The 16,715-nt window shown below is 35.6% G+C and overlaps 2 protein-coding genes across 4 annotated transcripts in view; both read right to left on the minus strand.

The window, feature by feature from the left end:
- Positions 1–594, minus strand: part of LOC117121137 (pleckstrin homology domain-containing family A member 7-like) — a 33,663-nt gene extending 33,069 nt beyond the window's left edge. The window contains exons 1-2 of the mRNA XM_033266238.1: positions 473–594; positions 307–383 (exon numbers count right to left, since the gene is read on the minus strand). Coding sequence (XP_033122129.1) covers positions 307–383; positions 473–555 — 160 coding nt within the window. The 5' untranslated portion in view covers positions 556–594. The remainder of the gene's footprint in view (positions 1–306; positions 384–472) is intronic.
- A 5,293-nt stretch (positions 595–5,887) lies between these two features.
- The window catches only part of LOC117121142 (prostaglandin reductase 1-like), a 25,262-nt gene continuing 14,434 nt past the window's right edge, over positions 5,888–16,715 (minus strand). For 2 of the 3 annotated variants that reach the window (XM_033266244.1, XM_033266243.1), the window contains exons 5-10: positions 15,151–15,315; positions 14,316–14,433; positions 13,679–13,834; positions 12,085–12,190; positions 8,954–9,066; positions 5,888–6,766 (exon numbers count right to left, since the gene is read on the minus strand). In XM_033266244.1, coding sequence (XP_033122135.1) covers positions 6,656–6,766; positions 8,954–9,066; positions 12,085–12,190; positions 13,679–13,834; positions 14,316–14,433; positions 15,151–15,315 — 769 coding nt within the window. In that variant the 3' untranslated portion in view covers positions 5,888–6,655. The remainder of the gene's footprint in view (positions 6,767–8,953; positions 9,067–12,084; positions 12,191–13,678; positions 13,835–14,315; positions 14,434–15,150; positions 15,316–16,715) is intronic. The other variant, XM_033266245.1, reaches the window with a different exon arrangement.

Raw genomic sequence — 16,715 nt, forward strand, 5'->3', positions numbered from 1 at the left:
TCTAGAGCCTCTAGGCATAGCTAGGGCTTAGGCTAGGCCCTACTGAATTTTCTTTTATTATAATTGTTGTATTTAAGGCCAGGCCTAGCCTACCAAGGCCTAGCCTAGTTCTGCTTAGCTAGGCCTAGGCCTAGGCTAGGGCCCTACCTACCTAGCATTACAAAAATAAAAACCCCGGACCTCTACAACAACGTTAACGGTCTCTTTGTTGTTAATCAGTAGCAATCTATTGTTTAGTAATACAGCAACAGCTTGCTAAAATTAGTTGGCTAGGCCAATGTACCGGAAGTACGGTGTTTCACTAACCTTCCCGTGACAGGAGGCCTGTCGCTACGGGTTCTTCTGTCACTGGATGAATCCAGGTTGTAGTCCGTGTTTCATCACTGAAATAACAAAATACATCGAATGTTAACTACCAGGTAAAGTTACATACTTGGAAATACATCTTAAATGTGTCTGGCCTTTTACTTACTTTATGAAAAATATTCTTCCGTCTGCTGTAATTGCATAATTCCAGGGTGGTGGCAAAGTCTCGCGTTGTAAACGCTCCGCCATCTTCACTCAGTTGTGTACTTAATGTTTTTGTTTGAAGGCAATCAATTATGCACACTCCCCTGTTAGTTTTCATGATCAACGTATAAAATGTGTAAGCATGCAATTTTTATCTGTCTACTTACAAAATAATCCACCAAAAGTCTAATAAAGTTTATAAATCTACTCGCTTAAACTTACTTTGTAAAAGTAAGTTTATTACACATCGAAACGGATTGTCTATATGGGGGAATGTTTGTATACCGCCCTTTGCTAGAACAGCCAGGTGATACAGGCGTAATCTCTAGAGGGCATCTGATACTTTTTCTTTGGTTTCTCTACTCAACCCCAGTATTCTTGAAACGAACATACACTCTGCATTGTCTAACCATTCCTTCATGGTTTGATCGAAATATTTTCATAATATAATATACCTTTTAATATATTATTTGTGCAAAAGAAATAACAAAGACTTAACACAAATATTATAAAAAATTCTGTTGTTTTACGACTGCAAAGAAGTATGATTTAATACGGATTTTTTGACAAGATACGATTTTCATTATTTTTAATATTTTGGTGCTTGTTTGTGAAGTGATGGCTCTAGAATATATTTTCTGGGGCTAAGCTATCCGACAGGGGGACTTGAGATCGCGTATACCCGAGCTAGGGGAAGTAGCTGAGAGAGTTCCCCCTCCCAAATGATGAGATTTTTTTTTAAAGAGCAACATCTGGATGGCCGGAAATGGCACTTTTAGGCTATGGCACACATGGTTTGGCTTGTTGTGGGCCTATTTATATATTTTTTTTTATGGTCTGACTGCCCGACAAGCTCTGTCTAAATGGGGGAGGGGGCGCTTGACCTGTCTGGTGGGGGACTTAAGCCCCTGTCCTCCGCTGGCGCCGCCACTGTGTCTGTCTTTCATTATTCGTAACTGCGAACTTTCGTTAGAGCAAGGAAAAATTAGATAGACCTCCTCTAATGGATCTGTTTGCTCGGAAAAGGATAAACCGTAGGCCAAGTGTAACTGGCTTGAAGGTACCAAGTGCATTATTCGAGACGATTAAGGGACCCCGGTTTACTGGTACAGACAGCCCCGACGTGTTTACCCGGGATGCGAAGAAAGTCATGCTGATCGAACATCTTTAAAAATGGTTAATCAGAGATCAGTAGTTTGCTTGCTTGTTAATATAATAACATTAAAATGATATAATAAAAATTCCGTCGTTTTTAGACTGAGTCTAATTTAACTATCACCGTCACCAAGACACGTGTCTGCAATTCGCACACTACTACAAATATTAGGGCCTAATTGTTTTTTAAATGAAAACAATGTCTGGCTGCATGTTAATATTATAAAATCTGAATAAACAATGGATAAAATATATTAAAATGCTAAAATAAGTTATCGACTACTCTAAGGAGACACATATCGAAACAAAGTTGTTGTCATTGATTTACATAACTTTACTAAACTATCCTACAACTGTCCACCCCACCCAATAAGGGTCTATCGGGGTCTTGCAACTAGTGGCGTGCCCATGGACCTATTAATAAGATGGACTTATTAATAGGTCCATGGCGTGCCTATCGCAGGTTCAGCAAGTTCAATCTGGGCCCCAGACCTCCAGGGGCCCCCGATCTATAAGGGTCCATTCTCTTATCAAAACATCTAATAATGCATAAATACAAATCTGGATTGAAGGTATTTATCTTCAAGTAATACTGCACATTAATAATTTAAAATTGTTAAAAATAGTCACTTATGACTAGGCCCATATGCCAGTTGTAAAAACTGTCACTCGAACCATCTCGAACATTAGATGGAAATCACGGTGAAAGAGCGATGGCACTACAATTAGTGTAACAGCATTCAAAGTGTTTGAGTTTGGAATATCCATGTCGATTGAAAATCATTTCAATTTTGTTATATTAACGAGAAGGGGGTGGGCATGTCATATAGCATTGGTACATTAAACATGAAATTAGCTGTCGAATTAAACTGCATTAAGAAAAATAATTGTTGTATTGTATTGTTGATATTAGTTACTGGTAAAATTATAAGGTATGAGAGTGCAAATTCCGGGCACCCTTAGGTCCATATTTTAGAATTTAATGTTCCCACCTCAGCCCCAAGTGGAGCTGAAGTGCTGTGGACTTGTATGCACCTCCACCCGGCAAAACCTGCACCCGCTCCCAGCATCCATAACAAGATCTATTAAACGATGAAGACATAACAGTTGAGTGGTACTTCCTAAAAGCATTGGTACATTTATAAGGTAATTTTCATTGAGATGTCTAATAATTTGATCTTGGACTTCCTTTTCAACAATTTTTGGTATGTGGCATACCACTGAGATTGGTCTATATATTGTTAGGGCTTTACCTTTGTATATGGATGTAGTCATTGAGGCTTTCCAATCGTTTAGAACCATACCATTCATTAATGATTTATTTATAATGGAACAGAGATTCCGCGATATAGCGTGTTGCAAGTCTAAGTTTCGTAAAATTTAGTGTGTGAGGAATACCATTTTTTTCTCCAAGATTTAAATGAATATTGTTTGAAATTTTGTTTATTCTTTTCATCTTACAAACGTTTGGGATCGTGTTTACATTTCTTACAACTGATAAAGAATAATCTGATTTGAGTTTTCAAATTTTACTCGTACATTTGTTTTGATCACAGTCATACACTATGAAATCAGGTGTCATCCTTTTCATTTTATTTAGCTTAATTAAATAAAAAATACAAGATAACTGTTGACATTGTTCATTGGTTAATCTGATAAAAACAAAACATCAATTCAATAAATATCGCCAATGTGCTTTTTCTTTTGGTCATAAGAAGTAGAAACGCTTCTTATTATGGTCAGTACAACCAATAGCCGGCTCTCCAAAGATGCCCTATGAGAACATACAAAAATTAAAAATAAAAAATAAAAATCCAAAGATTTATTGGCAAAATTATATAAAAACCGGAAGGACCCCTGCTCTAAAGCCAATCCATCGGTGGTACACACCATAGTTGACAGTCATTTTGCATGCACGAATGGCCCCAGCTGTAATCTTGAATCAGGGCCCCTCACAACCTAGTTACGCCACTGCTTGCAACATACAACTCATGTGAGATCACTTTCACGTACTAGTCTCAACCTCCCTTGCACTGGTCCAATATCATGGAATAATATTGAATCCTCTGTGAAAGATGGCAAAATCAATTAAGTTATTTAAAAAATATATATTTCATTTATTCTGGTTTTTAATTGAAGGTAATACAATGCTTGTTTTTGCGAAGTACCAGTGCTTCATCATTTTCTTGCTACGACGTTTCCACTTTTTTACTATTTTTCCTTTGCATTTATATTACTATTATATTTTATTTATATCCTTTCAAACATTAACATTATTTTTTTTATAAATTTAGCTGTAGTATGTTAGTTTAAGTGTATGCTACATGTTTCAGTGTTGTTTATACTTCTTTTCATTCTTATAAATTATTTATCGCTGATTAAAAAACATTTTAAAACCAAAATCGTTGAATGATTACCAGCAAAATTAAATGCAGAGAATACAGGAAAGGTATTATTTACATTTTAATTGCAGGAAACAATCTTCTTATTCAGATTTCTTAGTTTAATTGTAAGTTAAATACTTACTCAAATACACAAATTAAGAAATTAAAATATTTTTTTCTTTACCTTCTGAGCTAGGCCCCGCCCACCTGCACCCCGCCCTCAGATATTGTTGCAAAGGTCCAACAAAACAATAGCGTATACGCAAGTTATATACATGTGCGTTTGTGGGACAACATGCGCGTTTCTGAATCTATTGCGAATGCGCAGGTGTTCTAGTTTGATTGACACTCCGGGAAAGGTCCATTAATTGTGTCCGCCTTTCTGGACGGGTCCAGAAAGGGGGAAGGGAGTGAGTCGGCGATGTCCTGACCCCCATGAAATTTAGGAGTGCCCTTTTTTAATAAGGAAAAGTAATTTATACAGCTGATGTTAATAAAAATGTCATTCCACAAGGGAAAGAGCTCGAAAAAATGGCCCCTCCCCGACCATAATTTTTTTTTCAAAATTGTAAATTAAATCGATGGGGGTTCGGAAAATATTAAAAAAAAAAAACAAAAAAAAAAAAAAACAGTCAAGTCCATGCTCCGCACGTCGTTTAAAACAGTAAACCCGAATGCATACCCTTTTCCCTCTAGTTCCCCCCTCCAACACATGTCCGGACTCGCCCCTGTCATCTACTTAACTTCGGCTCATTGTCCCTCAAGTCAGTGATATTCCCCATTCAGCTAGTTCGTACTCTAGCTATTGGTATGTTCAAGTTGATTGTGTACACTTCATCTCACCTATCGTATCTTCTTAAAAGCCTGTTTTCACTAGGCGAATTGATTTGTACGAATCGAAAGCGTAGCTTCGCTTCCTCAGGTCTGATGGTTGCGCATTTCTTTCGCTTCGCATAAAGTAGAAACAGTTCGAACTACCGATTTCGCTGAAGCGAAAAACTTCGATAGGAACGTGAATGCGCATGCGTATGAACAGACGTTTCAATTCGCGCGAATAAGTTCGCCTAGTGAAAAACAAGGCTAAAGGCTGAGTGTCGAGTCCGAACCATAAAACTGCGATCGATATTCTCCAACTAGTTCTTTCTCTAGCTATTGGTTTTGTTTCTTTCATATCAACTGTTATTTATATTTAAACACGTTTTAAAGCGTCACAATCCTGACGTCATGCTAATCTGAGTAGCCTGCAATTACCTCACGCCTATTAAAAACATAAACATCCTGAATTCCCCAGTGCCACCCCCTCACTGGTTGTGATTCCGCACAAATAAAACCACATACTGTACATGCTGGTACAGCATGGCAATATTTGGCCTGTACATTTCGTTGAGAACGCTTTTATGAGAATTATATTCTTTCGACTGGTTTGTGAAGTGGACTTTGTTGAGAACGAAAATTCTCGGTAATTTGATATTCAGTCAGTTTAGTAACACTTGCATTAATATAAATTAAATTAGATTAATTACTACAGGATATTTAATTATAATTATAATTAACAATTATAATTCTATATTTGTTTACATTAATTCAACCTAGTAATTATAGGCCAACAAAAAGCAAAACAAAATTGAAATATTTGTTGACGATAAAAAATAACAGCCACAAACTGAGACTACCTTGTCGATGCTAGCGTGTATCGTGTTAAATATGTAGACATTCTTGTTTTGTTTCTACCAGTGTTCTGTTCGTTTATTTTTTATGTAGAATTTTATTACTGCACACACAGGCATGGGTTAAAGAAGAACAAGCAGTAATATACGGTAAAAAAAAGATGTCCATGCTATGATGTCAGCAGTTCTATTTAATTGGAAATGAAAATGGAAAATAAAATACTGCACTGTAAATTTAAAAAATAGTAGACTTCTATTTTGATTGGTTTGTGCATTAATTTATTTTACTTATTTCTATGACCATTAATATAAAAAAGACAATTATGTTTATATTGTAATTATCAAATGCTACATTGAAATAGAACAATTCGCCAAATTATATTCAATCAATCTCTTGTAAAAAAACACAAAATAAACAAATCTATCACATATCAGTTATTACCTATGGCTAATAGTTTTATCATTAGTAATGATTAAATATGCATTTTCCTTCATACTTGTATCACAATTTATTTAAAATTATTATTTATCATAATTGTAAATTGGACTTTATTCTTGTTCTTGCAATGTTATTTCATGAATAATTATATTGATGCTTTTGTTAAGAATATATTATCATCTTTATACTGTAGAAAATCACACAGTAAAATACTTCACAATCGTTTAATAACAGTGATGTAATTTTTAAATTCTAAAATATACTACTTTCACTTTCAATATTTTTGAATACCGATTTCAACTTATATGTACTTGGGACTGTGATTTTGATATCACCATAAACTTGTAATACTACGATTTTAATTTTCTTTCTTGGTCTGTTAACAATTTTCACACTTGCACCTTGATGCAAGAACGTACTGAAAAATACTGAGTTGTATTTAAACTTTACCGCAATAATGTTGAAGTAAACTCAATTACAAATTACATCATTACTGTATGTTAAACCTTGACAATAGCTTTTCCAAAGTTGGCCCCAGTGAACAGCTCATAAAAAGCTTTGAACATATTGTCAAATCCTTCAGTCACATGCTCTTTGTACGCCATCTTACCCTGAGAGGAAAAAAAAACAAGAGAAAATAAGTTTTTTTTATAGAGGGCACAAGTGCATTATCTACCTTTTTATGTTTCACAATTGCGACACCTTTTCAAATTCTAACAATCTTTTTAGAATTGACCCATTTCATCATTATAGTATATCAGTACTTGTTAGGTTTGTAGGTTCACATAAATAAAGGAAAACTATGCCAGTATCAACTCAACCATGAATTAACTTTATTCAACACAGTGAAACAACACCGAGAGAGGTCGTCTGCGACACTGTCTCTCGATCCAGTCACTATATTAATGCTAACATATTGCGCAATACGCAATAATAGTGTCATACATAACAGTACTGACAACAATCTCAGATGTGTCTTAGTGACTGCTGAGGGGAGCATGTTTATGGTCACCCAGTAGCAAGAAAAACCAATAGCTGAACAAAGGGGCAGATGAACTCCTCAGAGTCAACGGCCAAACATTAATTAGTTTAAGGAATAGGACTAGTTTAATAATAATAATAATAATTCTGATTTTTATAGCGCCTCACGTTGACACAACCTCGAGGCGCTTGAACATTATTACCCCCGGATCACTGGATCAAGCACATATAGAACACACACTCAAGCCCCATGGGGAAATTCCATAATGTTGCAGCTGTATTCAGAGCAGGCTGTGTTTGAACCTACCAGGTACCCACTTGACAATCGTAGATAAAGTGCCTTGCCCAAGGACAGAAGCGACTTCCACAGCAAGAGTTTTGAACCCCCGACCTCAAGGTTGGGAGTCCAAGCCACAACCGATGCGCCAACCACTTCTACATTTAGCCTCATTGTTATTATTATTATTTTGTATTTTATTTTATTGTTATTAAACTATATTTTATTTTATTGTTATTATTTTAGTGTTATTTGTACTTTCTCGGTTGGCCTATATTATTTCTGTATAAAGCACATAGGGGCAATGTGCAATATGCGCTATATAAATATGACATTATTATTATTTTTTTTATTATTATTATTATTAATACTAAAATAATAATATAATAAACAAGTATTTTCAGAGCACTCTATACAATAAAGTCTCAAAGCGAACTGTGCATAGCATAATCTTCTGAAAAAAGTTGGCACTTCAGTTGTTATTTGAAGGCATCAAGATATGTAAAAGTAAGGCAATTATAGTCTTGTCAATTCACAAGTTTCTGTGAAATAATGGCTTTTTTAATTACTTTTGGATAATATAAACTGATCAAAGCTCCTTTGACTCAGTACAATAGAGCCCCTACTAGGGGGAAATCTTCAGGACCAAGAAAAGTGTCTCCTTATTAGGGGTGTCCCCTTAATAAGGGGTGTCCCAAAGGAAGGGGTTCTTCTGTAATAAATATCTCTATAGACAAATCTATTTGTGAGTTTTTAAAAGAGCATCACTGTTTGGGACATTCTTAGGGTCACCCATGGTAAAGATAAAGGTAGGAGAATAACCCATAACTCGCAGCGTCATTGTGCTGAATTGCGTATGGGCGTTGTCCGTGACTACTTAGCCGCTGTAAAGAGGCACTTATGATAGCTACATGTCCACATCATTCCTAGACATACAGTAGATGGAGACCTCCGGTGGGGGATTCTCTATGAATTGTCATGGCAAGTCTTTAGAACAGATTACAATGACAGCAAAACAGTGTATGTATGCACAACTCCAATACCGTAAAACCTTGAATTGAAGCCCAATGGTCTTAATCTCAAGATGAAGCCCATTTCGAATTGCAGCTCCCCCTTTTTAGTTTGCAAAATTAGCCTCAAAAAGAGGCAAATGGGCTTCTTTTCAAGATAGCATAGGTTTCTTTTTGAGATAGTACAGGGCATACACTGAACATGAATTTCAAAAAAACAAATAAAATAGGTGATTTAATGCAAGTTACATACACTCCGTTATACAGATTGATACAGTGGCCTTATTTATTGTCTCATAGTACAAATTCACAAAATTTCCAGCAATTGTTTTGAAAAGAAGCCCCCCACCCATTTTTACTAGGCAAAAATAGCCTCGTAAAGATGCCCATCCAAAGTTCGCAAAAAAAAAGCCACTCAGGGCATTTTATGGTATTTACATTTGTAGCAGACAATGTGAGAATCTATCCATCTGCAGAGAGAGAATAATCACTGCAAATGGATCAGTGTATGACATAAAATGGCTACGTACCTCAGCGATGTATTTCATGAATTTTTCAATACCTTCAGGCCATCTATCAGCCCATCTTCTCACAATGAATCCCTCAATTTTCAGCTGTTTACTAACGATTGGAAACTGTATAACTAAGGTAATAATAAAACAAACATTTCAATATTTCAACAGTAAAGTTTGGTGCTTAAAGGGGAACTCAGGGTTTGAAATTTTTCTACATATATCGTTTATTTATTACATTATGATTAGTTATGAAATAAATTGGGAGAAATAGTTTGGGAAGAATTTTGGGAAAAAAACAAGGAATGAAATTTAACATCGCAGTTGTGTTGAAAACAAGGCAGAACATGTTTTTCAATTTAGCTTGGTAATTTTACAAGAAAACTCATTAAAATTCATGATTCCAACCTGTCTGTCCTGGGTTCGCGATATTACTGAATTCTTATGTTAAAAATCAGTGGCTGTTTAAGGGTAGGGACTGTTCTCTTATACACATCTAGATGTGTATAAGAGACAGTGATATACGTGATTGAAGTAATAACCACCGAATCCGTAAGGACATAATGAGAAAAGCGCTGATGACAGCCAAATCCAAATTATACTAAAACGTTTTTTATTCAATGACCAGTCCGTATTCTTAACTATTTTACGATAGCGAACATAAGAGAGTATCGCCAATGCTTGTATCACAACAAGTGAACACGCACAGAATGTATATGAAATAAATTGGGAGAAATAGTTTGGGAAGAATTTTGGGGAAAAAACAAGGAATGAAATTTAACATCGCAGTTGTGTCAAAAACAAGGCAGAACATGTTTTTCAATTTAGCTTGGTAATTTTACAAGAAAACTCATTAAAATTCATGATTCCAACCTGTCTGTCCTGGGTTCGCGATATTACTGAATTCTTATGTTAAAAATCAGTGGCTGTTTAAGGGTAGGGATGCGAGCCAGCCACCCCCCCTCCCCCACCTAATTTAAAAAAAATCTTAATCACAGCTTCAGCCCTAAACATGGTGGTGTTGAATTAGTGGTTCAGACCCTCTATCTGTGAAAGTCCTATTTTGAATTCCTAAATCTGCCACTGAAAATACCCCTGTAGATAATGGTTATCTCTAGAGATCTGTACTATACTGCTGTGCAAACGTAGACTAATTTATCCATCCTGTAAGTGGCGATATATCGCTGTTGGTGTGGAATAAATGAATAAATAAAGCCCTCTCCCACCTAGGTTGAGTTCATCCAAGAGTCCTCCGAGTTAAAAACCTGTGAAACTTGAGATTTAATTCGCTTTTGAAAGGACCTCTATATGAGCTTACTACGTGTTAGGTACAAGTAAGGTATGACCTTACGGAGTTGATTACGAGTTATGTACGAATTATACCGAGCAAAGCACTGAGTTTACTACAAGATTATTAGGAGTGTAACAAGTTTGTACCGAATTAGATACGAGTTAGGCACGAGCATTCCAATCAAATGTTCCTGATGATCATAACCAACTCGGTGCGCCTTGTACTCGTACTCTTCTCGGGGTGCTCGCATCAAACTCGTGGATTACAAAACCGCCAACGAGTATCACAAGTAGTGTATGAGTTAGGTGGGAGCGCCCTGAGTACTCTACGAGTTACCTATGAGTCCTTTGAGTTTATTACGAGTTGTCAACTCGAACTCATAGCACTAATTTTGAACATGTTCAAAATTAGTGCCAGGAATTCAGAGCTGCTACGAGTAGGTACGAGTTCTTCCCGAGCTTCCTTAATCGTCCTATGAGTTTATGCCAAGTAGCAACTCGGCAAACTCTTCTGACTCTAACTCCTATGCTGAAAAAAACCCTAGTGTGAGAGGGGAAGTGGCAGCCTACGTCTGGTCAAAATTGCATTGTGTTGATGTATTGTACTAATTGTGGCAACCCTAGCCAACAAAACATTCATTTTGACAGAAAGTCTGTGCGTCAAGACTGGGCCTAACTTAACACTACTCCCGATGTCTTAGTACAGATTATTTTATCCTTCCTTAGGAATTAAGGAGCAGGATAATTCTTGAAGGTTTGTATGGTGAATTGCATAATAAATAATTTATAAGTTTTCGGTTACACCATGCGGCTTATGCTACAAATCTGAATTGATTATTTTGGTTCTGAAAAAAACCGTTGAATTGTAAATTGTCCCAAAAATTTTTGTTAGTAGTATACGCTACCGTAAAAAAATGACAGTTGAATGAACTTGATCGGGCGTTTGGAAACGAAGTTATGTCCGTTTGAATAATTATCATTTTATCAACTTTCTTATCAAAACTTTCAAAGTTTTGAGAAAAATACCTTTATTTTCGGCAGGTTTCTATTCATTTTTCACTAACTCCCATCCGAAAATGGCTAAATTTTACCTTTTACAGTTGGAATTTTAAACTCAAATTTCAGTAAGATTAATAGTTATAATTTTGTTTATTACACAAAAACCCAATTCATGTTCTACCGTCTATTCTGGCTATTGAGGCTTGTTCCTCAATACAGCGTGGCGCAAGTTTACAACCCAATATGATCTTGGGTCACATTTATATACCATACTGATTCAGAAAAAACGTCCTATGGTCCAATTCAGAAACGACGACAGGCAACTTATTTCTCTCACGATGTATTTTCCATTGGATGTTGAGATTAAACCTCCGGATTGCTGCATAATTCAGGGGTGCAGCCAGGGTAAAATTTGTGAGTGCAGCTAGGCACTAGGCTGGGGGCCGGGGGTCTGAAAAGGCCCCAAAACATGTGTGCTATTTTATGTAATAAAACAGAATTGAGAGAGGTTTTACCATATTAATTTCTATAAAACCTCTAACAAAAATTATCAGTCTGAAAGCAATTTGTAAATAAGAAAATAAATTCACTTCCCCGGTTCCACCAACAAAGGGTAATGATTATATAATAACAAACCTCTGATGAATGCCTATTTTCAAATAAATCTTAAGAACAGGCTCGTTGTTCTGTTACCTACTACAAGGGTTTTCTTGGGCATGAGAAAATGTATGCCTACTAATCGCAGGGATGGATCAAGAATTTGTTTGCCGGGAGAATAATAGGGAGGAGTCCGCACCCACCTGGCAAAAAAGTATGTCTTGTACTCTAGTAAACAATTATGATAGATACAATTAACTTACTCTGTGTTGGTGTCTTTGCATTGTAACCTGAGATGGCTCCGCACATTGCTATTCTGCCAAAATCATTCATAATGTTCATCACAGTACTTGTTAATTCACCTCCAACCTAAAAAAATCCCAATGACTATTAAAGGGCTTAAAAAGATTAAGGTAGGCTTTGGATAGCTAAGAAACATGCGAAAAATTATAAGGGGATTGTAACACCGTCTTTATATATACTTTTATTGGTACCAGTTTATCGGGTAGCTCAGACATGAAGAGACCCTTAGTTCTTTGACACTTCCTTATAATGAGCTATTAAAAAATCTAACTATAAAACATGTTTGTAAGCCCCTTTCAACATCCAATCCATCTGCTTGCAATGTTTATAATTTTGTTTTTCTGATGTATCTAATGTCTGTATCTTTTCAATGTTGAGAATTTCAAAATAAATTGAAATCTCGCCATGCTTCAGTATTATAGGTTATTATAGGTACAGTTCCTGACACATCAAGGGTGGAAGTGGTCATTGCTACAATGCTACAGTGCGTATTTTGTACTCTAAATCGTAACGCAAAAACAAATTTTTTAAATTAAAAATTTGACCACTATACTTGATTTTGTAAGTATTTTTGACATCACTAATCAATTCCTTGGCCTTAAAAACATATATACAGACCATAATATTACTTCAGATAAAAAATTATGACCTTTTCACATATTTAAACTGCCGAAAGGGGGTAATGTTCCCCCCGCCCCCTCAATTTTTAATTTTTTTTAGCCCGCACTGTCTCATTTTTTTAAAAAGTGTCAACATTCTCAGAACAATGGACAGCTTCATTTTAAGAACTGTAAATTTGATATTTGATACATTACCCATTATAGCCCACCAGTACTGGTTGTATCTCACAATATCCTTCAAACCTATTTTTAATGGTTTATTACATTAAACTGGGGCAAAACATATCTTAGCTTTTACTATCATTATATAGCGATCATTTCTGAAATCCCAAAATATAGGGCTTTTCCACAATTTTTGTTCCACAAGGTCATGTCAAAATAAAGGTCAAATGGACATTTGAATTTAAATTCATTGTACTGCAATTCTAATTACAGATTTGGAATCCTTGTCCAATCTCCTTTAATATGGTACTGGCTTTATGAACCAGTACATGACCAGTACATTTTCATCTATTTGCATTTGAAAAATGGCGGTCACGCATAACTTTACCATTTTAAGTCTTTTTCGGCAATTTTTGATCGGCCATAAATTTTGGTCCGTTGTTGCAATATTGAAAAAAAATGAAATTTCGCTTTTTCTTACCCAAATGAACCAAAGTCAAATTTGGTCAAACCTGAGATGGTGAAGTGTAAATTTCTCATTTTTTTGGGTGATCTGACATGGAATTACCATATGTAACATGGGAACAGGGATGTTTGTTTAAGCACCGCTCTCAAATAAATGCCGCTCTCGAATAAGCGCCCCGCTGAAGCCTCCAAAAATTTTATAAGCGCTTATGCGCTTTTTTAAGCATTTACGGTAAGATGACAATATTATTATCATTATTATATTATTGATCAAATGAAAGAGTAAAGAAATCAAAGTATAAGTTACATTGTCAAAATACATGTGTATGCCATCTGGACACATGTCTTTTATAGTTTTCTCTAAATTAGTCGTCGTCTTGTAGTTGAACGCATCATCGTAACCAATTTCTTTTAAGTATTTAATCTTCTCTTCTGATCCTGCCGATCCAATTACCCGGCAACCCTTTGAAAAAAGAATATCAGCAGCGAATCAAAAAATAAAAATACTAATAATGTTAAAATTATTTTTATGATCAGTGACATTCTATGCACGAGGGGTTCATAAGCAGCATTTTGAGAATGTCTTAAGTAAAACAAATGTATTTTTTTTCCTCTCTTTTAACACAAAATAAATAAATAAATAAATAAACAAATAAATAAATATAAATAAATAAATAAATATAAATAAATAAATAATAAATAAAAATAAATAAAAACAATGATCAGTGATAGCTCATGCACAAGGGGTTCATAAGCAGCATTGTGAGAGTGTCTCAAGTAAAACAAATAATGTATTTTTTTTCTCTCTTTCAACACTAAAAAAAAATAAATAAATGAATAAATATAAATAAATCAATAAAAATAAATCAATAAAAACAAATAAAATAAATAAATAAATAAAAACAAACAAAAACCTGAACAAATAAATAAGTAATATTTCTTACCAATATTTTTCCAAGTTGTCCCACTACAGCACCGACGGCCCCTGCTGCTCCACTAACAAACATAGTTTCTCCAGCTTTGGGCTTCAAGATCTCTGTCACTCCAAAGTATGCTGTCATTCTGCAAATCATAAATAGCTTTTACGTTTTTTGTTTATTATACTTTTACTATTTAGCTAGGGTAACCCTTCATGCGTATCTTAAAAATTTGATTGACATTCAGGGGCCTCTTCAATAAATTAAATAATGTAATGCTTTTATCAGCTAATTTTCATTATGATGCTCAGGGAGTGGAGATGTGTTTTAGTTGTGACAAAACAATTCTGTGCTGTCACATGATTTAAACCAAGGACCTTGGGATTGGAAGGCAAGCACCTTAACCACTAAACTACATCTCTACATAAAGCATGGTTTCCATACCATCGCTACAGCGTTTTCACTGCAATCCTTGCCCTTCGTACAGTAGCTGCCCCGACGCAATCGGGAATGCTCACTGATTCAACTGACCAATCAGCATCACCAAAGGAGTCGTGATAGTGTGTAGTGATTTTTATGGAAACCAAGCTTTTAGTTAAACATAAAATATTCTGAGAAAATGATGTGAGGTGCATTCCCTGTATCAGCATTTGAAGTATGGCTTATCCTGTTATTACATCAATTTTTGTTGGATTCATTACTGTTCTGCTTTTTATATGTTAAAAGCACTTATTAATAGCTAAGGGTTTTACAAAGGTTCATTATTGCTAGAGGTGCTGTCTTCAGTCTCCTCTTTATTATAAGACAGGTTCCACCTTATTCTTGAAGTCAAGGGGCATAAATGACAACGCTGACTGCTTACCCAGGCATTCCAAGTATTCCGAGTGACAGCGAATACGGAAGATCAGCAGGATAAGCTGGAACCTTCCTTAGCTGTTGGCCATTGGAGATTGCATGAGTACACCAGCCCGACATGCTCACAACATTAGTTCCCACTGGATAATCGGAATTCTTGCTCTCTATCACTCTGCCAATGAAAAATAGTTTTCGTAACTGTATAACTCCATTCACACTATCAAATTGTTGATATGATATGATGTCATACTACAGCTAATACATTATGGGCATACAACATAATAGTCGCATCTCTTTATACTGTCAAAAACATCTCAACTCATTTACCTCTACGGCATTCAACTCATTTAGATCTTCTGTCAATGTACCATATATACTGCACTTGCGCGAATAAACGCCCCGTTTGAATAAGCGTCCTTCCTAACGTGAAAATTGTCTTAAGTGCCCCGTTTGAATAAGCGCTCCCTTAATTTCGAACAAGCGCCCGCCGTTTCCTAAAAGAATTCAATCATACAGTACAGTACAGTACAGTACAGTACATCACCAACTTAATTTTCTGCATAAACTATTAGCATCTATCTTAGCACTGTCAGTAGGTATAATGTAACTCTAGAACATATATATCATATTATATCCAGTGACGGATTAAGGGGCCCCCTAAATAAGTCAAAATTTTTAAAAATGGGAGACAAAAACAAAAAATAATATTCAAATTTTAAAGTCTTTGAGTGCCATTTCCGCCAATCTAAAGGCGCCATAATCACAGGTGATACAGACCGTTGTACAATGCATCAGTGAAAGTACCTCCCTGGGCCCCTCTAATTCAAATTCCTACTAGATCCGCCACTGATACAGGAATGGCACCAGTTGGGTGCCACCCCTGCACTGATATCATATAATTTATTTTGTTAAAAACATTTATAATACAATATAATGATTAAAAGAACACATCTAATTCCCACAACGGAATTGGCGAGCAGGACCCAAAAAAGTCTAAGAAAGCATTTCCACTAATCATTACTGATTATTCATTGGCACAAGAAGTCCAAGTACTTGTTATTAAATCTATAGAACACTTATTGTGTAATTAACTTAATTTACTGAGACCACCTCCCTCCACCCCCACCCCTTTAAAAAAATGGAGGAAAATAGAAAATTATATTGAAATTTTGATCTGAGTGCATTTCCCGCCAATCTAGAGGTGCCATAACCACAAACTTTCTTACCTCAGCCCCAACCACGTTGGGGTTGAGGTAGTCGACACTCCATCTGGGAAACTCCTTCCCAATTTCTAATTCCTCGATCTGCCACTGTGAGATGCTTAAAATTACTATATGTACCAGTTTCATAACTAGTGCTACATCTTTTTTTAGAATATTAAAAAATGTAAGTATAATTATTTGTACCTTATTGCTTTATTAGCAACATTCTATAGACTAGAAATGATAGTGAAAAGCCTACATGAATGCTTTGTAATTGTGATTATAAAACAAAACCAGAGCCTTGCAGGCGTCAACGTTCCTATGCATGATACACGACTTTTAGAAGTATATATACGTGTATATATATATA

Source organism: Anneissia japonica, unplaced genomic scaffold, assembly GCF_011630105.1.
Source record: "Anneissia japonica isolate Jap-2015-1 unplaced genomic scaffold, ASM1163010v1 scaffold288106_len264728_cov135, whole genome shotgun sequence".
Lineage (NCBI taxonomy): Eukaryota > Metazoa > Echinodermata > Crinoidea > Comatulida > Comatulidae > Anneissia > Anneissia japonica.